The sequence below is a fragment of the Salarias fasciatus genome, chromosome 22 (assembly GCF_902148845.1).
Source record: "Salarias fasciatus chromosome 22, fSalaFa1.1, whole genome shotgun sequence".
NCBI classification, from domain to species: Eukaryota; Metazoa; Chordata; class Actinopteri; order Blenniiformes; family Blenniidae; genus Salarias; species Salarias fasciatus.
The window spans coordinates 17813393-17838188 of NC_043765.1; the positions used below are offsets into that span (position 1 = coordinate 17813393).

At 41.2% G+C, this 24796-nt stretch overlaps 2 protein-coding genes across 6 annotated transcripts; both read right to left on the bottom strand.

Moving 5' to 3' along the window:
• Positions 1 to 2126: 2126 nt before the first annotated feature.
• On the bottom strand, positions 2127 to 8544 carry LOC115409122 (14-3-3-like protein). The gene is made up of 6 exons (XM_030120118.1): positions 8362 to 8544; positions 6607 to 6926; positions 4764 to 4884; positions 4051 to 4211; positions 2893 to 2988; positions 2127 to 2799 (listed from the first exon to the last, which is right to left on the bottom strand). The coding sequence occupies exons 2-6, from the start codon at positions 6910 to 6912 to the stop codon at positions 2707 to 2709; spliced, it is 777 nt and encodes a 258-aa protein (XP_029975978.1). The 5' UTR covers positions 6913 to 6926; positions 8362 to 8544; the 3' UTR covers positions 2127 to 2706.
• A 4130-nt stretch (positions 8545 to 12674) lies between these two features.
• On the bottom strand, positions 12675 to 18949 carry znf706 (zinc finger protein 706). Of its 5 annotated transcripts, none has more exons than XM_030120126.1 (4): positions 18834 to 18921; positions 17732 to 17785; positions 13734 to 13872; positions 12675 to 13565 (listed from the first exon to the last, which is right to left on the bottom strand). In XM_030120126.1, exons 3-4 carry the CDS (start codon positions 13866 to 13868, stop codon positions 13470 to 13472), a joined length of 231 nt encoding a protein of 76 aa, XP_029975986.1. In that variant the 5' UTR covers positions 13869 to 13872; positions 17732 to 17785; positions 18834 to 18921; the 3' UTR covers positions 12675 to 13469. The 5 variants fall into 5 exon arrangements, with proteins under 5 accessions (XP_029975986.1, XP_029975984.1, XP_029975981.1 ...); XM_030120124.1 differs by having other exon boundaries at positions 13734 to 13869; positions 18834 to 18920; XM_030120121.1 differs by lacking the exon at positions 17732 to 17785 and having other exon boundaries at positions 18828 to 18949.
• Positions 18950 to 24796: the final 5847 nt, after the last annotated feature.

Below are 24796 nucleotides of genomic sequence, written 5' to 3' on the forward strand. Positions count from 1 at the left end.
GGGGGGAGCAGGCGATGGGAGGCTGATCAATATATACCAGCCTCTACGTCACGGGAAACAACCAATGTAGTGAGGAGGGGCGGGCTTAACAGGCCATGATGATGAAATCGTGTAAAAGGTTTTGGTACAGGATGAAGATGACTACTGGTGTTGAAAACATCTTTCACACAAATACTGAAGTAGGCCTAGAGACTTCATCTGACAGAAATAAATAAATATAGGAGATATTACATCAGCACAAACAATACAGTCGATATAGATATCCTTAATAACAACATAAAACATAATGACTAGAATAACTAAATGAACACTGACTAAAAAGCACAGAAAAGAGCACAAAATGCCGTTAAGTGAAATTTAGTTTGCAATTTTCTTGACAGCTTATTTATTGTAATAAATGTGTACATTGGTATCAATAAGAAGCATGCAGACTGAATTATTAGCAAATACATAACATGTGTTGCATAAAATTCCAAAGGTTTGATATGTGTGATGATAGGAATAGTTGCTTGAAATGTCAGCTTCAAAAGAAAGTCCTGTACCATCAGAAACAGTTTTCTGTATCACAACAACATTGACTAAAATTTAAATAGCCTTTTTAAAAGACTTATTTTTAATTCTTCCTTTGATTGGTCATCCTGCTTCCACCAACTTGATGCACTTGACTGATTCCAATTGAATAAATAAAGTGACAAAATGAAATAAAACAAGTTGACAGCTGTAAATGTGTTTTGCATTTTAGGAAAGGTTGTGAGTGCTTTATAATATCCTATGGTTAATGTGAGCCTTTCTGGGGTAAATATGTTGATTTTCTACCAAGGATTGTGAAAAATGTCTTCACACCCACCTATACTAAGTGAAACACGTTTTTAACCAGTATTTATTCTTTTCTGTTAAAAAAGCTCATTTTATTGCTGTACATACTGTAGTCTTCTTTCAATGTTCATTTTTTTAATGGACCAGATAGTACACTTAAATGTTTTGCTGCTGTGACACAAAATATTCCTAAATGTAGTACAACTCCATGAGCAACATCCTGGACTTGGACCAGTGACTTCAGCATAGTGAGCTGAGTCAACCCATGATGAGCCTTTTCACAGCCATTCCCATCAGCAGAGGGCAGTGATGTCAGGGAAAAAAGCATTGCTTTCTGGAGCACTTTAAAACCCACTTTTTCATGTTTCCATAATCTAACCAGGTTGTGTCCCTCGTGTCTTTGCCTGCCTTTTAGTTTCTTCATTGTATGAAAGCTGTTATTCATGCATAGCAACACTACATTGTTTGCAATTCACTATCGAAATAAGATAATCCAAGTAAAATAATGCACGATCATGCTAATTCATGTTGACATTGAAAGAAACAAAGCTTCCTGCAAAAATACTGTAATTACAAATGTATAATTCATATCTGCTTAAGACATTTATGAATGCAACTTTTAAAGTTTTTACACTAAAACCTTATGAATCTTTCTAAAAATCATCTATAGGTGTACATGTGAAGAAAAAGTGAGCAGTTGAGGGTTTTTTTTTTCTTTTTTAATTCCTCTTAGATGACAGCACATAGCCAAAGAAGTCAGTTTGAATCCTGCATCCCATCTTTATTCTTTATTAAAACAAGGCAGTGTAAGAACCAGGCACTACTGAATGGCCTTACAAGAGCTTTCTACCAATTTACTTTTATCAATCATCTTAGTTGTGACACCACATACTTTCAAGGATGGAAAAATGTCGTTAACCACCTGGTTAGAGCTAAATCCTAAGCACAGAAACCTGCCAGCTACAGAGCAGCGCTAACCTCTCACACCGCACTACTCGAAATGCATACATTCAAGGGAAGTCAAAAGGAAAACACTCAAAAAAAAATACAAAATGTGAATATCAAAAGAGTAGAAAGCCACTTCAAAAGCAAATAATCTTTTGCGCCACTGACAAAAAAAAAAAAAATCTAAAGTTACAGTATTGAGCCATTTTTTAAATTCAAGTTCTCTTTATTTTAGGCTGACTAGAACTCAAAGTATGCAAAAAAAGGCAGGTAGATGCAGTTTATCCATTTCACCAGTAAAAAGATGAATGTAAATTGAAAGCGACCCGCTCAGCAAATCTACCAACCAAAGTTTAAATAGGTTTAATAAGAGAAAACCTTTGCGACGCCTGGATACACATTAAACCCACTGAGAAGTGACACATGTACCATCCATACACGGTGGGATAAATACAAACAGCATGGAAATGGATGCGTACAAAGGCAAAAACAGGACATGATTGCCGACACTGTGTTGTGTTATTTCCATGTGGTGTGCTTCTATTGTCTTAAAGGCCGTACAAGTTCAATTCAAGTAAAAACAAATGATTGAAGTTGCAACTAGAGGCTTCTCTGCTATTTCCTACAGCAGCAGTGTGCTACAGGGGATTAGAGGCAGGAGTAAGGGGCACATTCTGACCTAAAGGACAAGAAAAAAAAAAGAAAACATCCACTGTTTCACATCATGAGTGATGTTTAAAAGAAAAAAATGTTTCCATCGTTTTCTCTGTGGAGACGTATCAGCACATTTATACTGTATTAGACACTGTGAGTGGAGTGTAAACATACAAATCTGAGCACACGCAGACAGATTCACACACATACACACAACTTAGGCTGGTGAGAGGTAATTTTTTTGTGGTTTTTTTTTGTAAAAGTTTATCTTTATTATTGTTTTGGTGAGGTTCACTTCTCGGTTGGCTGCTCCGTCTGCTCCACCTGCTCCACCTGCTCCCCTCCTTCGCCCTCGCCGTCCAGCTGAGCGTCCGCTGTCCACAGCTGCAACGAGAGGAGACGGTGCAGGCTCAGTCACAGTCGTGAGGGAAACCTTACAGCTGGGGCCATCGAATGATGTGAAAACGAGTTGCTCACGGTCAGATTGTCTTTGAGGAGCTGCAAGATCAAGGTGCTGTCTTTCTGAGTCTCTGGGTTGCTGCTTTCCAGGTCCACGATGGCGTCGTCAAATGCCTGAAAGAGACGAAGAGTACAGTCAGTGTTCCCAAATACTTTGAAGCATTGTTGAGTTGTGTTTTTTTGTTTTTTAATTTGGGTGTATTAACTCATCAAAAAACACACTCTGGTGAGACAATGGGTCAACTTATTGTTAAACTACGTATGTTATGGAGAACCAGGCGTGCCAATTAATATTTCAAGAATTTTGACATCCAACACTTTGGACATGTATCTGGTTTATCCATTTCATTTATTTGAACAATACTGATATCATGTATTTTGCATCATTCAGTGTTTTCTTTACCTTTCCTAATTCACGGCCCAAAGTCTCCAAACAACATTCCAAATTTCCCCACTGCAGAGTATTTTTGTGTCACCTGCAAGTAACTTGTTTTTCAGATTAGCATAGAATAAAAACCTTCCGTATGTTATTTGATAAGGAAAGGAACTGAGTCACGCTTGACCTAAATCCTCCACGCAAACTTCATTCTAATCTCTATCAGACCCTTCTTGAAAGAATCAGTTGTTCTGACTGTTTACCGTTTTGTGTTTCTTGGTTTCATTACAGCTCCACTGTCACCACGGGAAGATGATCACATCTTCAATTAGTCCACTTATCTCAACCACTCAATATGTGACGGATTAGTGCTGCACTGTGTTGTAATTCTGGTTGGGCATGTGATTGAAGGATGAAGGCTTGCACTAAACACTGAGGTAATAAATTCAGCTGTAGGACTGTGATCAAGCGGGTTAAAAATGTTTAATAAAGTTATTTTGCTCAACATAATTATCCATAAATGTGCGTTTTGTGTTCAGTATCCTCATCATATTCAGAGGTCTTTGCTCGATGATATTTAACGTATGATTTTGGCCTCATCAGTTCATTTATTGAGTTTTATGTGTCCATATGTAAAGCATCCCATTCTGCCTTCTCTTTTGTTGTTCACTGTTCATTTACATTCCAGACCGTACTCAGTCTGCTCTCCATTTGAGCTCATGACCGTAGTTTAGTTTCCAGGCTGCTGAGAATTAGGCGACTTATTCTAAATACAGGAATGAGTCTGAGGGTCCATTCACCTTCTTGGCCAGCTCGCGAGCCTCTTTGGGTGAGCACTTGATCTCGTAGTAGAAGACAGAAAAGTTGAGAGCGAGGCCAAGGCGGATGGGATTTGTGGTCGACATTTCTTTCTCGCTGACGTCAAAGGCTGCCTGGTAGGCAGCCTCTGAATTTTTGATGTCTTCATGAAAGCAAAGCAGTCAGGTAAGTTAAGCAGATATTTCAAATAGGTCAATTTGAACAATCAAGCTGGCAATGGAAAATAAATTACACAATACGCATACAACAGATTGGAGGAATAATAATCAACGACTGGTCAGATTCCACTCAAAGTAACATGCTGCTAATAAAAAATATTGATGGCAAACTGGCTTGAATACACCCCTGTTAAGAAGTTTCAGTTCCAGAAGAAATCCTAACAGGAAGTTAAGAAGCTGGTGGCAACAACCTGGGTCCCAACGCAGCAGCAGCAGCTGTCTGCATTTTGTAGGTTATGAGAGCGTCCGTATTCTGGCTACAACTGTCACCAGCAGACCGTCTTCCTGCTAAGCATTGTCATCCAGCAGACAGGAAGCCAAGAAGCTACACACAAGCTGACTCAATCGCCTGGCAGGATACATGCATAGCCGGGCAACTTTGCCTTTAAAAAGCTTAAAGAGATGGAGAATCCATTTGTAATATCTGACCGATTGCACACGAAAAGGTTAATCAGCAATATATGGCGCTTGTTTACCTTCTTTATTGTCGCCAGCCACCTCGGCCTTGTAGCGGTAATAGTCTCCCTTCATCTTCAGGTAGAAGACTTTGCTTTCAGCTGTAGCAGCGAAAGGGATCATGTGTTTATCCAGCAGATCCTGCAAATGACAGCATGAAAGTTTAACATTGAAATGAGCCTGCTCATTGGATCACATGAAAACTCACACAGTGGAGTTACAAATTAATGTATTCACATTAAACAGCAACTCCTTTTATACTTTAGCATAATGTTTCTTTTCCCTGGGATAACACTGTACAATAGATGGACAGACAGATGTGGTCAAGGCAACATGGTGAAGTTCAGATAAACCTTCAACATGGAGAAAAGAGCCGTTATTCATGACTTCGAACAGTGTTGTAGTTGTCGTCAGAGACAGACAGGGCTTTAACAAACGGCTGTGCTGAGATTTTCACACAAACATCCCCAGTGTTTATAAAGAACGGTCTGAAAATGCTGCAGATCTTGAGACATAAATGCTGTATAGAAAACTGAGGTCAGAAGAGAACGGCCTGGCTGGTTTGGTACGACACCAAGAAAACATTAACTGGGATAAATCTTTGTTGCAATCAATGCATTTCAATGAAGTACAACATATATTTTGGAGAAGATGGACAAGCAGTGGTTTAGCCCTGCCCATCCATGTTTGGGTCTCCAGAATGGGCTTTTGTGAGGACATTCATTAGATTTAGGTTTGCTCAACCAAATGAACATTTTGTATGGATTTTAAATGAAATACAGCATTGATTCATGCTGGCTACAGTGTGGTCCCTTTATAATGGATCCTTTCAGCAAGGAAAATGTGTTACGGAATAAAGCTTTGATGATCTCCAACTAGGTTCATTTACTGAAATGGCTATTTCAGGTTGTAAAGAGTGCACACCCCAATTAAAAGAGGGATACTCTAACAAAATGTTTTACAAATTGACATAAAAGACAAACAATAAAACGTATCTGGTGGTGTGACAGTAACCTGAAAGATCCACAGAAACCGATGACTGCAGACACATACACACACTATGTTTATGAGCCTGCCTAACTGAGTAAAGCATGAATATTCAACATTATTTCAATTTAACATATTGAATAGCCCAGAAAGGTCACAGCAGCAACAGCTCCTGCAATGAAACCATGGCTGCAGCACATGTATGCATTCCACATCTTTGTTCCCTCTAAATTATAAAGTGATCCATTTGATAGGATGACTTTGACATGAAAATTAATTTCTTGTCACGGTAATGTTGAGTGTGAAGTCTCCAGGTTTTAATTGTGGTTATAACTCTAAATTTTGATATGCTTATCTATCACCTTGTCTCATGAAAACTGCATACACTCCTGTTGGAAGATGCTCTCATATGTATCACTGGGACAGTGTGACATTTATGGTCATACCCATTTAAGCTGATTTGTGCAGTATTATGAGAACAGCTTCACAAGTGAGCCCTTCAGTTAGCGGTTGCCTCAGATCCTGACAATATTCAAGCAGCTGCCAGAGTATACCAGTAGGTGTCACTGATGTCAAGAGATTATCTAGTGTCTCCTGTATATGAATGGGTTAGAAGACAGGACACTACTGATAACCACTCATCCACCACAGCAGATTCATCAATGATTTTGATTGATTTGAACTATATTCTGCTTAAATTTACCACGAGCTGCAATGCATTTTACAGTGAAAGCACATTTTAAAGGCTACTCATTTGAGTTAACCGTCCCCTCAACTCCGTCTGAATCTTATGCAGTTTCATAATTTTTTATAACTATCCAAATAAGATTCAAACATCGTCTCTTCTGACTCATCTTACCCCTGTTTGCTCCTTACCAGTACTTCACAGCAGATTTTGTTGAGCTCCTTCTCGACTTCCTCTTTGACCTGCTTAATCTGTGGTAAATCACCTTTGTCTTTATTTTCACGGAGCCAGTTGGATATTGCCCTGTGGGAAGACCTCCGCTCGCCCACCGCATTCTTGTATGCAACGGACAGAAGGTTGCGCTCATCAATAGTGAGCTCGGTTTTCTCACTGGAGGCACACTCTGCAACAGCCTTCATGGCTTTGACCATGTCGTCATAGCGCTCGGCCACCTCGAGCAGCTGGCCCAGCATTCCCTGGGTCTTCCTGTCAACCATGGCTGCTGTGTGGTCTGAGGGAGGAAGAGCAGAAGAGAAAAAGGGGAACTGGATGAGGGGGTGAATAGAAGAACAATGTGAAGGCAGTGGGCGGTAGGAGGGATCTGGTCATTTAGCATGAATGAATGAGAAGTACAGTGTTGTTTTTCCTGTAGAACCTGATTGCAGGTATGCAACGAATAACTCTTAAAAACTTTCACAAATTTCAAAATACGTCAGATAACACAAATAATATTTCCTATCATGTGGTATCACAACATTAAAATGGCAATCTGTACAGCATATAATCGGATCACAGTTGCAGCTACTTTTTGATCGTTTCCAATCTTCACACTCTGATGCTGAATAATAGAAATGTGGGTGAGAACACCGCCTTTTCTTTTTTTAACTTGCTCTGGAATATTGGTCTCAGTCAAGAACAGGAATTCATGACAAATGCAAAAAAAAGTGCTTCTACACAAAAACTTTACATGAAGAGAAAGCAGAAGTGTGCAAAAGCGTACACTTCCAGCGAAAGCGTAGTTTGACCTTAATCTACAGAAACTGTATGGACAAAGTAAAAATTAATTTTCAGTTAAATAAAAGTTTTCAGTAAGAAGTAGAAGCAAGAATTGTGATACTTCAGTGCAAAAAAAAAGAACTACAATTATGTAACTTTCTGATGTTTGAAAAATGAAATCACCTGAACCAGTTTTGATTAGGAATTACAATAACGCGACTGGGGAGCTACTTAAAAAGGAAAACAGACAGTCTGCGATTAATTTTCTCATTAGTATGTCCAGACCGAAACGGCCAGCACGCTTTCTAAGCAGAGGCTCAACGAAAGAAGTTGTTGGTACGCTGAAAAGATTGTTATATTTCTGAGTGACCTGGCTGACGGGCAAAGAAACACGCCTGAATCCGGTGTCGCGGAGGAAAAATCTCACGATGAGCGAGTGTGATTTCCCAGCACCTGCACCCATCAGAGGAATGTCGGCCACCCAGTTCACGTCACCCGGGACACACCTGCCCACCCAGTGCACCGCGCACGGCGAGGACGCGAAAAAGCCCCAGTAACGGGGTGAAATGTGATGTGTTTAACTGTGCCCGATGTGTCTGATTTAGGGGTTTAAAAAAAAGGCAGAAAACCAACGCAGGTACATAATCATGTAAGCGGGTCGGCTGCACAGGAGTAATCGGAGCCTGGCTTACTACGATGGTAGTGAACGCCCTTTTCACGCTTCCCGGAAAATGAAGCTGAGGGGAGACGCTCTGCGAGCAATAAAGCAGTTTCTGTCGCCTTTATGTTGTAGGCCCGCGGTTGTCTCCGATAAACGGATAACGGAGGAGGGGGAGGAAACGGGGTTTTTAACCAGCGGCAAGTACAGCTCGCCATCCACGCAGCGCAGAACAATGACTGAGCGGCGAAGCATCAATGATTTCTTTTCTTTTTTTTTTTGTTCCACTTACTGTTGTAGACGCGGCGGTGATTGCTGAATTCAGAGGCGTCCTCGAAGCGCTCGCAGACGACGTGTCGGTATGTGGCGGACCACGGCGTCGGTAACCTGCTAACAAAGAGGCGTGACGGAGCGGAGAGAGTCGTCAGAGCGACTTGTTCCAGCTGATGTTCGCTCTCCCGCTCTTCCACGGGGTTTCCCTCCAATCACACGCTCCGCAGCAGGGTCGCGCCGGGACGGGTGACGTCAGAGCCCAGTTGCCAGGGCGATGGGAGTCAGACAGAGGCGGCGTGACTCAGTCAGTAGGCAACTTTTTAAGATTTCCGGGCTCTTAACAAACAAATAAAGTTCTTTTTTTTAAAACTCTTTTTGACTAACATCAAATCTATACTCGTGGCCCCGTATAAAGACCAAGACTGTCTCAATACTTCCATCCGACCCATTTCATCCAGGAGGGGAAAATGTTCAATTATAAGCTAAAAAAAAAAAAATCAATGTTGGAGCTTCCGTTTGGTGTCGATGATGCTGTGCAAAACTAATGAGTGGTGTCCGTTTTCAATATAACAAAATAGCAAACCTGATGCTATTAGGTTACATACCCATTCGTTGGGTTTTAAAGAGCTGTTTCTTCTTGAATAAATTCAAAATATGTATGATAAACCATTCAGTGCGCTATCCATGACAAGAACATTCAAATAAGCCAGTTTATTCAATAGTTATATTAAATCAGTTATGTTAAAGTATAAAAGTCCCACTTAAATGACTTAAAATGTTTAAAAATGACTATGCAGTATGTAAATGTGTAAAGAGACACCTTGTTAGACTTGTTAGGTCATGATGGGTTAAATAAGTTTGAAACACCTAACTCGAAGGAGTCAGACACAACAGAGTTAGAGTAATTATTGGGAGTGTTAAGCAGATGTGTGAAATATTGTCATAATTATCACAAATTGATTGTCAAAGTACATTTTATCTTAACTTTAATCTTTAATTAATTAATTTTGTTTTTATTTATTTATTTATATGTGTACTTTTGTAAATTGATTAATATAATTTGTGCTTTTCCACTTTCTTTGGCCTTTGAATTAGGAGCATCTGTGACAGAATGGATTTTCCCTTTGGGGATCAATAAGTATTACAAAAAAATAATAACAATTCAGTTTGGAAATAATGTACAGAGATGAGGAAGTTACCAAATAAAGCTACTGTCAGATTTGAAATATTTTTTTTTCAATAGTGGGAGCTTTTGAAACTGTTTAGTGCACTTTATTTCACTGAAACAGCATTCTGTTAACTTGTAAAAATATTAACTTTTGTGCTATATTGAATTAAAAATCAGATAGTTGATACCTTTTTAGACTGTATAGAGTCTGGGTTGCAATGAGACAGAGTCAGACAGATGTAACTATGGCAACCAAATCCAGATTCAAAACACTGAAGGGAGTGTGACTCAGTAAAGATTACAGTAAGAGTTTCAAAAGATTTTTAACAAGCACTCTACACCCAGTTTCCATACATGCGCTTTTGTCTCCGTCCTTCTATAGTCTTGTTCACTTGCATAGTTCGAAGTGTAGACTTCTTTTAAAATCAGAAATATAAGCCTACAAACAGCAACAAACTAATATTGACCTTTGTGTACATGCAGAGCACATAAGGTCTAGGTGATTTTATACCATCAGGTGGGTTTGCTGTGCTGTACATCTGCATTCATACAAAAATGTCAAAAGACAGGTAGAAAACAAAGACATAGGCAGTGCACACAGAGCTTACTGATCAGAATCTCTTATCACGTTTGCAGTTATGAAAGCTTTTTGTATTCTTTTCTCTACCCTGTCATCATTTCAGGGTGTAAAATTTTCAATTCTAACCTTAGCCACCATGAAACTCCTTTCTTTACCCTGTCCCAAGCCAAAAAAGATAAAGAAAATCAACTTTGCAGTTTTTCAAGTCGACAGGCAAAACTGTAGACAGCATGTCTTAAAAATAGTGACTGAATAGTACTTTTTTCCAGTTGCCCTGACCCCTACAGCAGCCCTGCCAGCATGTCTGTTTCTTGTATCTGAGAAAAGGAACTTTATAGGCAATAGAAATATTTCCACTCATGAATCATATCACCTGGTGAGACAGGTAAGAAGCTGTGCATGAATATAAGAGTTCAGACAAGCCTTTGTAGCAATAGGCTGTGCAACCCTCATAATAAGTGATGACTAAATGTCGAGTTGGGCGCGGGACACATAACGACTCAGCATGGCTCCTTCTAGAGACACGAATCATGTGTGGACAAGTCTCTGACCCAGAGGGATGGTTACATGCAAGCAGATGTATTATGTAAACTGTGACTGAGAGCATATGAGTAGGTATTGTCCTGCAAAATCTAAATGTTTAAAAGTGATTAAAAACATCCTCTATCCAAATTATTCGTTGGAAAGCTTTATTAAAACTACACATAGTCTTCAGAAACTCACCTGTAAAACAAAATTTTAGCCATAAGGATATCTGAAGATAGAACTGAAGGTGGGACTAATTGTATTAACAGGAATGGGCCTCTTGGCCTTGCACTTAGATTTAATTTAAGATTATGACTTGTACTGAGGAAAACCAGTAGATGGCAATGGACCTGTGTTTTACAGTTTAGTATTAAATGCAAAAAAAAAAAAAAAACAACAACAACACACAAATCATACAGAACTGATATTACTGTAGTCACTGACTCTATTAATCTGTTTTGGTTTCCGAAGGAAAAACATAGAAGTAAAGTCACTCTCTTATGATTGAAATGAAAGATGCTGTAAAGACAGGGAAAAATCCACACCAGTCTCTCTGAAACATCAGCTCAGCACTCATACTGAGAATTGTGTCTGAAAATAGATGATCTACCGCCCGGGAGGATTCCTTCACCTAATTAAAGCACCTAATTTCATTTAGTCCAAGCACTCCTCTTTTCTCCCTTCGGTCGTGTTTTTGGAATTCAAAGACATGTCAGCAATGCTCAAACGCAGATGTGCCTTTCTGTATGAATGAACATGTGTTGTGTGTTTTTCATTCACAGGTTTACAGATGGGAAGGAAGGATGTGGACTGTGTGTGAGGAGACCAGGGAACAATGCCGGCTGTGACTCATTCAGTCTCTGGCACCATTAAAGCAACAGGCAGCATGCACTGACCATGTTAGCTTTTTTTTTTCTCAAAAGTCTTCAGAATGATGCAAAATCAAACTAAAATATTTCAAGAATAAGGACATTTCTGGACTTTTTGGATTTTCAGCCAAATGTGACACAACAGTGAGGGTGTGTCTGACAAAGCAACCTTTCAGGAACGAGTCTGAGCTGAACTGATCCATTTGTCATAGCGGGGGAGGAGCAGGGACCAGAAATAATGAAGAAGTCTGATAATGAGGAAACCTTTTCATGTTTCTCAACTGATTAATGAGTTCCAACAGATTTTGCTGCTCAAACCACTTTCTTGCCCCAAATAGACTGATGCAAGGTAACAATGAGCCACTGTGCGACATCTCATTCCAGTCTGTTTCAGGGTAGGTGCCATGAGTCATGTAAGAAATATCCCTAAGAAGCATGATCAAAAACAAGTGGTTTATTTTGATTTATTTTGATGGGTGAATGTGATGCTGCTGGAAATTCTCTTGGCCCCTTTAGTTTGAATTGAGCATTGTTTAAAGGTGACCTTATGTTGCTGACCGTGTCGACCACTTAAAGACCAAAGTGTTCAAGGCAGCAAGATAACACACCATGTCAGACATCACCAGCATCTTCTTTAGATCATAAGGACATCTATAGTCCCTAGAATTCAGTCCCGTAAATCTCTTTGAGTGAATCTGATGTAAATTGTTACTGTGTTATAAGGAGGCGACAATGTAGTGCAGTTTTTTGGCTTTAACTGTCAGACGTCAACAGCATAAGTGATTTAGGTATAAACAGCTGTTCAACTACTATTGACTCTGGCCAACAATCGAGTGCTTGATGCTCATAATGAGTACATGTTCAAAGAAACATGTTCTGACAATAAGAAAAGGCGTACTAATCATCAGTTTATATAATCTGTGTTTTGATTGCGATTGTCTTTGTCCTAATTTTTTTGTCTCGCAAAGCAAGGAAAACAGACTTCCCCTCAGTGTCTACATATCTGGACACAAAAGCAGAAACATGCAGCTGAAGAGAGAGACAGTAAATATTGACCCATTCATTGTACGCAACTACTGAACTAAGATCTGGATCAAAGACTTCAGTTAGTCCATTAAAGCACAAGGACAGTGTGTCATTTTGTCTGCTGAATTTCAACACAGCGAATGAAAAGCCACACACAGCACAAATACAACAAAGTAAAATTTAATAAAATGGTATATTACATCATCGGAGCAGACATTCATTTCCAAGCACACAAATGTCACCGGCAAGCTCCCAAAACATTTGATGCACTTACAATTTGTGTATCAGCTCACGAACGGCCTGTAAATCGTCACATTATCATCATCAACCCAAGAAAATTAGGATTAGCCCCATAAAGATTGTAGTACAGTAGGACTTCACTGCCGAAGAAATACACTAAAGTGACAAACGTCTCATCATTTCCTAACAATTAATAACTCAACACGCGTTTAACAGATGAGGTCACTTCTCTGCTTTAACTGCAGCAAACTAAAAAGTCAGAGTTGTCTCACCAAGATAAGAGCTATGATTTGTATGTCTGCTGCGTTTACTTCCTCTGGCATGTCATGATTTGAACAATCCGCCACGTTTGGCAAAGAGGTACAGGAGCTAAGCACAAAAATATTCCTATGAGCACACCAGAGGTGTGACTCTGCTCTGAGGAGCTGTGTGGAACAGAGGAGCAGGGGGCCTTCTCTCACCAGTTTTCCTTCTTTAGAGGTGACAGGTCTACAGTGGGTCTGATATCAAAACCACTTCAGGGTCCTGCACTGCTTGTTTTCGAACACATGCTGGGGCGCCGATAGGGAGGGGGCATCATGTCAAAGGCAACCTGGCCTGGTAGAATACAAATTAAAAAGGTACTGGTTTCAGGTTGGGATATGCTAAATCATCCATTGCTGTCAGACTGAGACGAGTGCAGAGTTGATACAGGGCTGCCAAGAGTTTAGTATCCAGAGTTACGCCTCCACTCCCTCCAACTCGGGGGGCAGAGGGGATTTCGGATGCTTGCTCTCGAAGTGCTGCTTGAAGGTTTTTGGGTCAGGCATCTGGGACTGTGGGAACAGATACACCCAATAAATGAGAGATTTAGGGCTGGTATTTATGTAATTTAGAGAAACAATTCCTGGTATTTCATTAGGAACATGACTAAAAGTTCTTGTGCAGATTTATAAAAGTTTTACAAATTCCAGGCGCACAGTTTGGTTTTGTGTCATACTCACCTTGCACACGCTGCAGGTGAACACCAGCGCTGCCTTGGCGGCCGTCTTCTGATCGTGGCCCTTTGCCTTCTTCATCTCTGCCTGCTTCTTAGCATTTTTCTGCTGAGACTGGATCTTCTGATGTCCACGAGCCATGCTGCTGACAAAAAGCAGAGAGGCGGCAACGGGGATTAAAATAAACAAACTGGCTCTGCGTGTGAATGTTGGCATCACCACAAGAAACCGCTGATTTGTGGCTTTGCTGTGGCATGAAGACATCTTGAAACATTCATCTACCGATCTCTACCTACTTTCTGCAAGTTAGAGTTGTAGCTGAGACCAGCTATTGCAGCAAAAAAAAAAAAAAAAAAGGCAGGGCATGCCTTGGACAGGTTTTCTGAACATTTCCGCCAAAGATATCCAAACAAACACAGGATGTGACAGTTGTCAGAACTTCCGCCGTCTAGCAGCTCATCTGTTGATTTGGACTGCAGAGGAAACTTGACTGTTTTGCTCTAAATACACATTTGGGAGCAATTGTGAGCTCTCAGATGGTTTTATAAAAAAAAAAAAAAAATCAACCACAGAACCCAATGCATGGACTCATAATTAGACAGCACTGACACAGAAATGATGAGAATCATTAATTCTGTATGTCTTCTGTTTATATGTCATTCTGATGCAAAACAAACTAGAATAAGCAATATTCTTATTTCAAATTCTACTTTGTTCTGATCAGGAATTCTTACTGAATTTTTACAGAACTTCCACATTAGAAAATAAGGTGCAAGTACATATATTTGACATCATGAACAAGATTTGGTTCTTCATTAGTTTACTTCAATGCTGTTCACTACTTTAAAAGCATTTTGTTGACATCTGAGCTGAGTAAATGCTTTTAAATTGTATTATCAATCAAATCAAAATAAAAGTTGATTCTGTAGTATCTGCATCCTCCTGGTTTACCTTTTTTACCCTCTGTAATGGGAGTGTTCACTGCATCAAACAGACCAATCACAGCAACGGTCTTTTTACAAGTCAAACCTGACAAATGGGCACACACCCTAAATTTCACAGGCTGTTCATAATGCCAAAGGTAAAGATTATGTGAACACAGCATCTCAAAGCCAGACTGTTCTTACTGTATCCAGCTTTTACAACAGCATTTTGGGTCAAAAATCCCAATGTTTCAGCTCAAACATAACCAGCCAGCTGGGTCATGATACCTCAGTTTACAAGAAGGTCACACTTAAAAAAAAATCTAACCATGATAAACTCATCAATTTCAATGCTTCTCTTCATTACTGCAAGTAGGGTTACAAAAAGAAGCATATTTACTATACCATATGAAAAAACAACCACTCTATATTGTTATGTGTGCACTGTGAAACATGAAACGTTGCTGGATTTAATCTGCAGCGATAAAAGAAATGTGTCTCGGAGCAGGACTGGGCTTGATGAGTTCGCAGCGCAGAGGCATTTGCAGCGTGGAAGAGGGTACTGTCAGAGAAACAAGCCTCTTCTTGTCCTCACAGGCGCTGAAATGACGGTTTCTACTATGGGATGTGATGAACTACTTTCTCCTGAGCAGCATGTTCTCTGCAGGGAGTACAAAGATCCCTCCTTTATAATGGCTTGGGTGGAGACAAGTAAAGGTTTGGGCATGTGGCCAAAATGTCAGCTCAAATGTACTCCGGGGGTGGTAGCATTAAAATGACAGAACAGGTTTTTAAATGAGAAAGGCCTCCGTATTGGATCTCCACATGCTTAGAGTAGAGGTTAAGCAAATAGAAGTGGCAAAATATTATATTAGTTTGAACAAGGAAATCACGTATATGCATAATTAAGCTAGAGAGATATTTGGATGCACAATAGGGGCCTATTCATATCTGTAGACAATTCTTGAACATACATGTATCACATAAAATAATCGAACAAATAGGCATCCAAGAATTAAGGAAAAACAAAAGGGGTAAAGGCACCTTTGATATGAATGAAACTATAAAAACATTTATCTTTAGGCTTTTAAAATGAGGGAATGGACAACAACGACTAAGAGCCACTGCAGCGCCTGGTGTGTGGTAATTTGTCGATCAACAATCTGATAATCTGCAATGTTGAGAATTAAGTAGTAATTTTGAGCACTTTCACTCTCCAAACAGAATTATCTTGTCCTTTTAGCATTTGATGAAAATGACTGAGGGTCTTACGGCCCGAACGCACTGGACGCGGAAGCGCCGCGCGCGGTAGCGCCGCGCACTGCGCTTCTGATCGCCTCCCATGTTAACCTATCTGACCGGCCGCACCGAACGCGCAGTGGAGCGCCGCGCGCGCCGCGGCTCGCGCTCTGCAGCGCGCCCGCTCCGCTTCGTTCTATTTTTCACGCGAGCCGCGAGCGCAGGGAGCGCCATGTGTCAAGCTGGATCAAGCAGATCGGACCAGACAGGAAGTCGGAAACAGAAAAGGCAAGAGAATCCGGTCAATTTTCAAAATATAACAAATTAAATAACGATTAGTTACGGGCGGTGTTGCTCGTCCGTCTATACTTTGTCACTTGGGTCTAATCACAAGACAGATGGACACACAAACAGACATACGCATGTACGCACCCACACACACACACACACACACACACACACACACACACACACACACACACACACACACACACACACAGCGACAGACATTCACGTGATGCAGAAAAAAGAGGACAGGAGGAGAAAATGTCTCTCCACAGGTCACCAAAACACACACATCCATACTGGCAGAGCGAGACAGAGGGAACAGGGAACAAACGTGAAAACCGAGAGCTGACGGAGCGAGCCGAGTGCAGCCGATGTGTGACCAGCGCGGAGAGCGCAGGCGCCTCCAGTGCGAACAGCCAAGCGCCGGCGCGGAGACGCGCGCGGCGCGCGCGGCGCCTCCGCTACGCTTCCGCGTCCAGTGCGTTCCCGGCGTTACGCCGGGAACGCACTGGACGCGGAAGCGTAGCGGAGGCGTCGCGCGCGCCGCGCGCGTCTCCGCGCCGGCGCTTGGCTGTTCGCACTGGAGGCGCCTGCGCTCTCCGCGCTGGTCACACATCGGCTGCACTCGGCTCGCTCCGTCAGCTCTCGGTTTTCACGTTTGTTCCCTGTTCCCACTGTCTCGCTCTGCCAGTATGGATGTGTGTTTTGGTGACCTGTGGAGAGACTTTTTCTCCTCCTGTCCTCTTTTTTCTGCATCACGTGAATGTCTGTCGCTGTGTGTGTGTGTGTGTGTGTGTGTGTGTGTGTGTGTGTGTGTGTGTGTGTGTGTGTGTGTGTGTTTGGGTGCGTACATGCGTATGTCTGTTTGTGTGTCCATCTGTCTTGTGATTAGACCCAAGTGACAAATTATAGACGGATGAGCAACACCGCCCGTAACTAATCGTCATTTAATTTGTTATATTTTGAAAATTGACCGGATTCTCTTGCCTTTTCTGTTTCCGACTTCCTGTCTGGTCCGATCTGCTTGATCCAGCTTGACACATGGCGCTCCCTGCGCTCGCGGCTCGCGTGAAAAATAGAACGAAGCGGAGCGGGCGCGCTGCAGAGCGCGAGCCGCGGCGCGCGCGGCGCTCCACTGCGCGTTCGGTGCGGCCGGTCAGATAGGTTAACATGGGAGGCGATCAGAAGCGCAGTGCGCGGCGCTACCGCGCGCGGCGCTTCCGCGTCCAGTGCGTTCGGGCCGTTAGACTGTTGCTCAGGACAAAACAGGACAGCTGCAATTATGAAAGAACAGCTAGAGGCTAGTCTATTTTAAAGATCAAACAACTGATAATCAACAGTTGTAGTCCTAATCAAATCACAACACTGGGAAACAATGCTGCAGGTCTAGGGGCAGTTACCCATGTTGCCTTGAGGGTAATTCAGCTTTGCTCACTGGCAGCATCTAAAAATAGCTCTCAGTGTATGGTCAGCTGTGAATTCAACTTTGAGTTAAGAATACTGATCGAGCTATTGGTTTCTCAATATGTTAAGCAAATGAGAGTTGTGTAATACCTTGGGTTTGGTGAACCTGGAGCTGGGACTAGGTGCACTTCAAGTTTTTTTTTCCTGGATGGAGGGACAGATGGTTTAACAAACAAGGGATTTAGGCAGAAGCTAACTGTTGCTATCTTGTGAAGCTGGCTTCAATTTTGAGAGTTGGGAAATCTTGCTTTACAGCTTGTAAGGTTTAAACTTCAGACCAATTTTTAACGACTGAAGCAAATTTAAGGAAGCTCTGTACCCTGCTTTAAGAACAACTTACTAACTTCAATACACGTCCACAGAGAAAATATATCTTGGAATGGTAACACAGAACTTTTAATACATGTTTAGCTTCTATAAGAACACTTATCCACAAATTTAGTGAGATTACAATTCAGTGACAGTGATTTCGGCCTAACTTTACTCAGTAGAATTTGTATTTTTTTCCCCCTCTACGAATGGCTTTTTCACCCCCTTGTAGTCTTTTTTCTCCCCACAGTCCAAAAAACGTGAGCATGGGAATGACTGAGAACTATAAATTGCTGATAAATGTGAACGTGGGTGTGTGACTCACTGGAATGGACTGTTGGCCTGTACACAGTTCACCAACCTAGTTGTAGCTCCATTTTACCAACTACAATGCAAGCATCACAACTGAAGCAGCATTATGACTAACTCGAATTTGACATTATAATCCATGAAAAGAGAGAGGTCCAACAACCCAACAGTCTCCCTGTTAGTTTGCTTCTCCTCAACTTTCTCCTTCACTGCTTACAACATTATCAACGAATCAGAGGCTAACTTCGCTGCCATCTGTTTTTGAGAGACGGTACATCATGTCACATGTTAGCCACTCTCGTACTGAACAGCACTCGTTCCCTTCAGATATTTCTTCGAAATGAGCCTGTATTCCGGGTTGAAAGCCGGTCTAGCGGCGCTGTGAGTGGTTGACTGGCAGAGATCAGTGCACAAACAGGGCACATGCCAGCAGCTTCAGCTCGCCATCGCGTTAGCTAGCCGGCTAACCAATATGAAGAACTTCACTGAACTCGACGGCTTCGGTTAACTGTTAGTACATTTTAATGCACAGTAGCACGGCGGGTAACCAGCTGTATCCATAACAAACACTCACCTGTCAAAAATAATAAAGAATACGTGTCGTTTAGCAGGTGTTCCCAAGCGCAAGTGTGACAGCTGCTCACTTCTCACTGACAAGTGGACGTCGACGATGCCTTCAGGAACGCACGTAAGAGTCGGGTATAGGAGCATTTGCATCATTACAAGACGCAAACACATGTAACTACATCATTTAATCGCATTCTAAAATTTGTAAATATTTATAATATTAGTAAAAACGATCATATATTATTCATGGGAAAATTCAGCTGGTCAATTGTATTAACTGTTTATATACACGAGGATTGAATGTTTTATAAATTTATATGAGGGGGCCTGTGAACGCATCGGGAGGTGGAAGTCACCCTGTGCTGCGAATATGTACCATTGGACAAGGTCGCCCCCTAGTGGCAGACTTTGATTAGTACACACAACCCAGTCTGATATATTCTTCCCAAAATCGACAATAATGCTCAGTTTTGTTTGAGAATGTTACCGAGGCATTTTCTCACCTGTATAGTGCTGTGGTTTCCAGTACTATTGAGGTACTTTTGGTGATATTTTGGTGAATATCATTTAAAGAATAAAAGAGACACCTTAATTGTGTCTTTGCCTGTTACCTTAACTTACATTAGTTCAAACTACAGCTTCTTTCTTCGAATAATTAACCTGACATTTACATATTTTACACGCGTTTTCAGAAGAATTTCATCCCATAATGAATAATAAAGACATCAGTGTGCAGGGAGGCTGCTCTGTCTTGGTAACACTAGGGGGCAAGAATGGAAGGGGGACTACTGTAAGACAAGCACCGGAGTAATGTGTAGAAGAATTCAGTTTCTGCAAACATGTGCACACAGGCATTTCATAGCAATAATTACTGTTTTACAATGACATATTGTATGTGTTCTCAGAATAAAGCAGGAAGCAGTGCCGGCCCACTGATGTGTGTCCCCTGTTGTGCCTGAGCTGTAGATATTGATCTTTTCTGTCTGTGACTGTTATTTTGATGTGGAAGAGGAACAGAGGAGCTCTTCACCACCATTTAGAATTTAACTAAATTCTGCGAATATGTAAATTATCTGAAGCTGTTGAAGGATGAAACACAGATGAGTTGATTGTATATTATCAGATACTTCTGCACCCTCCTCAGAAGTGTATTTTAGGTTATTTGGTGGCTCTAAATGGCCTCTGGGTGTGACAGTTTGTATTTCAGCGTCTGCTCTTTGATGGACTGGTGACCTATCAGGCGCCTTGCTTTCACCTATTGTCAGCTGAAATGAGCTCCAGCGCCCTTTGACCTTGAACAGGTAAAGCAGTATCGGAGAGGGATGATTACATGAGCCATATACATTAATTTGTTTTTAATTTGTTTTTCTTGTTTAAAGGGTGAAAACATGATATCATGAATAACTCAAACACAAACAATCTACTTTATAGTAAACTAAAGTCGCAGATTGTTTTATAGGTTTGGATTTATGGAAAGATGGGACCAAACAGTTCATGTAAGCCCAAATTCTTTTCACTGCAAGAAAAACCCCTCATTCAGATGTATTCTGTTTATTTGCATCATCACAATAAACACATATGCAATAGATATTAAAAGGCTGATTGTGGGAGAGGGTTGCCTCCAGGAAGCCAGTTAAAGCCAGTCTTGCTGGATGGTTAAAAAAATGATTTATGGGTCACGCTGGGCCCTCCGGTCATAGTTGAATTTCCCAGTTCACCAGTCGATACAACCAAATCTCAGCCACGGCAGCGTGTTGGAAATGGTCCTGACAGTCAGGTGTCAGGACTCTCTTAGGAGAAATCTTATCATTGTGAGAAAAGTCTCCAGCATGCTGCAGAGCCCCTTGCACCACCTCCTCCACCTTCCTACTTTTTTCCCATCCCACACACACAAAAAAAAGACAATCCTCTCAGTCTTTTGTGAAAGAGGGAAATATCTCTCAAGAGAGAAGGATGTGATTATGCTTTCAGAAGGGGGGCATACAATAAAAGAAAGAAGGAGGGGGGGGGGGGGGGGGGGGGGGTGCAGGAGAAATGACAAAAGCCACACATTGCTCAAGTTCCCCCACCCTGGAGGATGTTGTGCAGGGACTTGCTTGCTCAGGTTTGGGGTGGGGTTGTCCAGCCTTAGGGCCTGTGTGAAAGCAAATCTTCCAGGTGTCAGTTATTCAATAGCAGAGGAGAATATCATCTGGCTGGCCATTGTGCGTATGAATAAGCAGGGGTTTGCCACAGACAGCCTCACATTTTGCTTTATCTCCATTCGGGTCCGTTTTTTTTCCCGCCACAAGGGCTTTCAGGTTCACTCTCGGCTCGGCGCTGCTGCTTCTCAGTGTCAACTTGCAGCCTCTAAATTTGCTTGACCACATTTCCAAGATGCGATTATTTTCACATCGCTCAAATATTGTTGAAAATGTACCACAGCTATTTATTTGTTTATTTGGCAGCAAAAATGACACACAAAGGGTGTGATGCTGTCTGCATGACCTCCTGTTGAGGGAAGAGGAAGTTGGATTTCATCTTCTCCTTTAGCCAGTTCCTCTCCTGGCTCCCCCCTCCTCTTCTTTTTTTTTTTTTTTTTTTTTTCCAAACCAACAAGTTTTGCCGCAGTCCACTGCTGCTGCTGCTGCTGCTGCAACACTGTGACGCGCCACAATGTTGCCAGACCAGTCGGGCTGTACACAAACCCAGACACAGTCACAACACTTTCACTGAGGCCTTTGACTGGACGGACGGCTCTCTGTCACCGTCTCTGCACACACACACACACACACACACCAGCGTTCGGCACGTTGTTTTTCACAACTCTAACTTTGAATTTAATTAAATATTAAACCACCAAATCTCCACAGTTGACCTCTTGACTATTTATTTTCACTCTCGCAAAGGTTTCTGCTCATTGTTTCATTAAAACTGACCCTGAGATGCCCCGAGAAATCACAGTGAGAGGGCAAATTATGCCTGCAGGGAAGGGAAAAAAAGTTAATTTCTTACCTCAGCACACTCACACACTCACACACACACACACACACACACACACACACACACACACACACACACACAGGGAGCAGCTGAAGGAGAGGTGAGGTCTTGGGTCATGCAGACATAAGCTGGTCGGACAGAGGCTGATTGTGGAGGTGGTGACAGCTCAGAAACAGGCTGCAGCTCTGATATTTGGACCGACTGTGACTATCGAGCAAAGCCGAATTACAGTTTTGACTGTAAACGTGAAGGTATTTCACCTTTTTTAAAGTTGTTGAAGCTGTGATCTATAATTTCTGGGTGGGGAAATCCATTTCAATATTCCGACGATAACTCCCAGAACATCAGAAGTATAATTCAGTCTCTAAAACCTCAATATGCCACTACGGTTTAATCTGATTTACATTACACTGACGACAAAGTGAAAACAGCGACAAATGATAAACATGCAGAAGACCGTGGTGCACTCCAATCAATAGAAACTCAGACGCTAATTAAAAATCTAGTCTCTCAATGGCAATAAAACTCCTGAAATATAGAAAACATCTTCTGCAGGGTTGAGAAATTAGTAGTCATAACTAGACTCAGCCTTATTTAATATTACGAATGTGCTGTTGCTGCATATTAAAGTCAAATGAGATTATTTTTCCAGGGTAAAATGGAAAAATATTTCTTGTTTTCTGAAATTTCAGGAACAACCTAGTTGATGAGTCTTTTTACGAATCCTAAAAAGATCCAAATGAAGTCTGAAATACATTCTTATTAAACACGCCACATGACACAAATCAATTCAGACGCTGTGCAAGATAAATGAATCTAACAGTGTGCACATCGTTTAAAAGTTGAATTTATTTCAGAGTAGATTATACAGCACAAAAATGTGAAGTTAGTGCTTCAAGTTTTTACATGTTAAAAAACACATGTTGGAGTGTTGTGCTAAATAACCACAATAGACACCAAAGAGAAAAAAATCAGGCACAATCACCAGATCCTCTCGCCAGTATTTACTATTGATAACTGTTTTATATTGTTTAAGTCCTGAAAGAGAAAATATGAATATGTTACAAAGCGATGACAGAATGACAGTGTACACACACACACACACACTCAGCTGTGAGTTTGAGTGCTTAAACAGGTAGACTGAGACACTTAATCTCAGCCAAGTCCAGACAAGCTGATTCTCCTGTGAAAACACTCCTGGTATGCAGGATACACCTTTCACCTCTCTAACGGAGTGGGGCACTCACACATGCACAAACACACAACACACAACACACACACACACACACACACACACACACACACACACACACACACACACACACACACACACACACACTCACAAGTATTCAATGGCTTGTGGCCCCTGATTTCCCCGTCTTGCCTATGCCTGCCTGTGGCGGCTTGTACGGTAGCCCTCGTGCAATTTCAGCTGTCATATCGCCGCATGGCAGAAATTCCAGCAGGCAGGAGTCATGTTGAGAAAAGATAAGAGAGAAGCTTAAACATCACTTTTATTTTTGTGGTTCCATTTGGTAATTTTAAAGCAAGCTAAACACACATCTCATATTCAGACCCCTGAGCGTGCAGGGATTAAAAGCCAACCTCTTCAGAATTCTGGCTGTTTGTTTGGGTGGTAATTTTATTGTTCTTTGGGCTTTCTGTTGTATAACTCTTGCACTTTCTGTGTCTTGTGATGGAGTTTAAATATACCTTGATGACAATAAAAAACAGCTTTGTCGCTATTTGCACAATTTCAAAGTTGTTAAGGTTTTGTTTTTGGGAGATTTGTATTTTCTCTGTTACTTTAATGTCTCTTTGTAGTAGTTTGTGTGATAGTTTAGCATATTTAGTGAATTTTGTTTGTTTGGCTCCACTTAAGTGAAATCCTGTGTACAGTGATTTTTTTTTTTGGTTGCTACTTTATTTTGTTTTTCTCTTTACTTTTTCCTTTTCATGATGTTGTGATATTGTATTTTTTTTTTGTAATTACTGCACTCACATCGTTCAGTATGCATTTATTGAGTTTTAGGGTATTATTACTTTATGATTTTATTTTATCTATTTGGCACATTTTTGAGATTTTGAAGTAACTTTTGTTCTTTCAGTTTGACTTTATCCATTTGGCATTTATTTTTAGACTCAACACATGGTTGTTCATTTTTGGTATATTTAATTTCCCTTCTCGTTTTCATTTGTGCATCTCTTTTTTTTTTGTTGCTTTTTTTCATTTTGCATCTCATTTTTTTTGTATGAGCTTTTTGTCTCAAACTCAATATGTCTGATGTTTTGTAATTTCCTTCAAATTTCGTGCATCTCTTTATGCTCCTGTGTCACATTCTTGCATGTGTTATTTGCTTTACTTATAGATTCACAACTGTTTTTCTAAGATCTGTTCCAGGCATTTGCCTTTTTGTAAGATTTCTGTTTATTTATGTTCATTGTACCACTGCTTCTCTTTTTGGCTTCATTGTTTTACTGGTTATGCAGTACTCTTGTGTCTTGGTGGTAACATTGGGATATCTTTTATGTTTTTGAGATCATATTAGTCTTGGATTTAAATCACTGACTTTACAAGAAGAAATTTTTAGTATATAGTGCAAAAACAAACACAGGTAGACTTCCTTGATGCATCCCTGCTTGAGGAAATAGTAGTAACAAAATGGGGGTAGAGCACCGAAGCTGAAAGATGAATAGAGATTTTTCTATCCCACTCTTTTGTCTCCGTCGTTGATCTCTCACTCCGTCTCTGTGTTGTCAGGAGGAAAGGACCCCACCTGTATTTATCTAGCAGTCCTGTTTAAGCACACACACACACACACACACACACACAGAGAGAGAGAGAGAGAGAGCTCCGCCAAGGCCCAGGTGCTCTGTAAAACAAATTGGACAAGGGAGGATAGTAGTGATCATTCACAAGGCGCGCACACACACACACACACACACACACACACACACACACACACACACAGACACGGTGCTGGTGAC

Coding starts and splice junctions, on each gene's coding strand:
- LOC115409122 (XM_030120118.1), bottom strand. CDS start 6,912: ATGGTTGACAGGAAGACCCAGGGAATGCTGGGCCAGCTGCTCGAGGTG. Junction 4,212..4,763: donor GGCTGGCGACAATAAAGAAG/GTAAACAAGCGC, acceptor GCTTTCATGAAG/ACATCAAAAATTCAGAGGCT. Junction 2,989..4,050: donor CTCGCGAGCTGGCCAAGAAG/GTGAATGGACCC, acceptor CGTCTCTTTCAG/GCATTTGACGACGCCATCGT.
- znf706 (XM_030120121.1), bottom strand. CDS start 13,868: ATGGCTCGTGGACATCAGAAGATCCAGTCTCAGCAGAAAAATGCTAAG. Junction 13,566..13,733: donor TCACCTGCAGCGTGTGCAAG/GTGAGTATGACA, acceptor CTGTTCCCACAG/TCCCAGATGCCTGACCCAAA.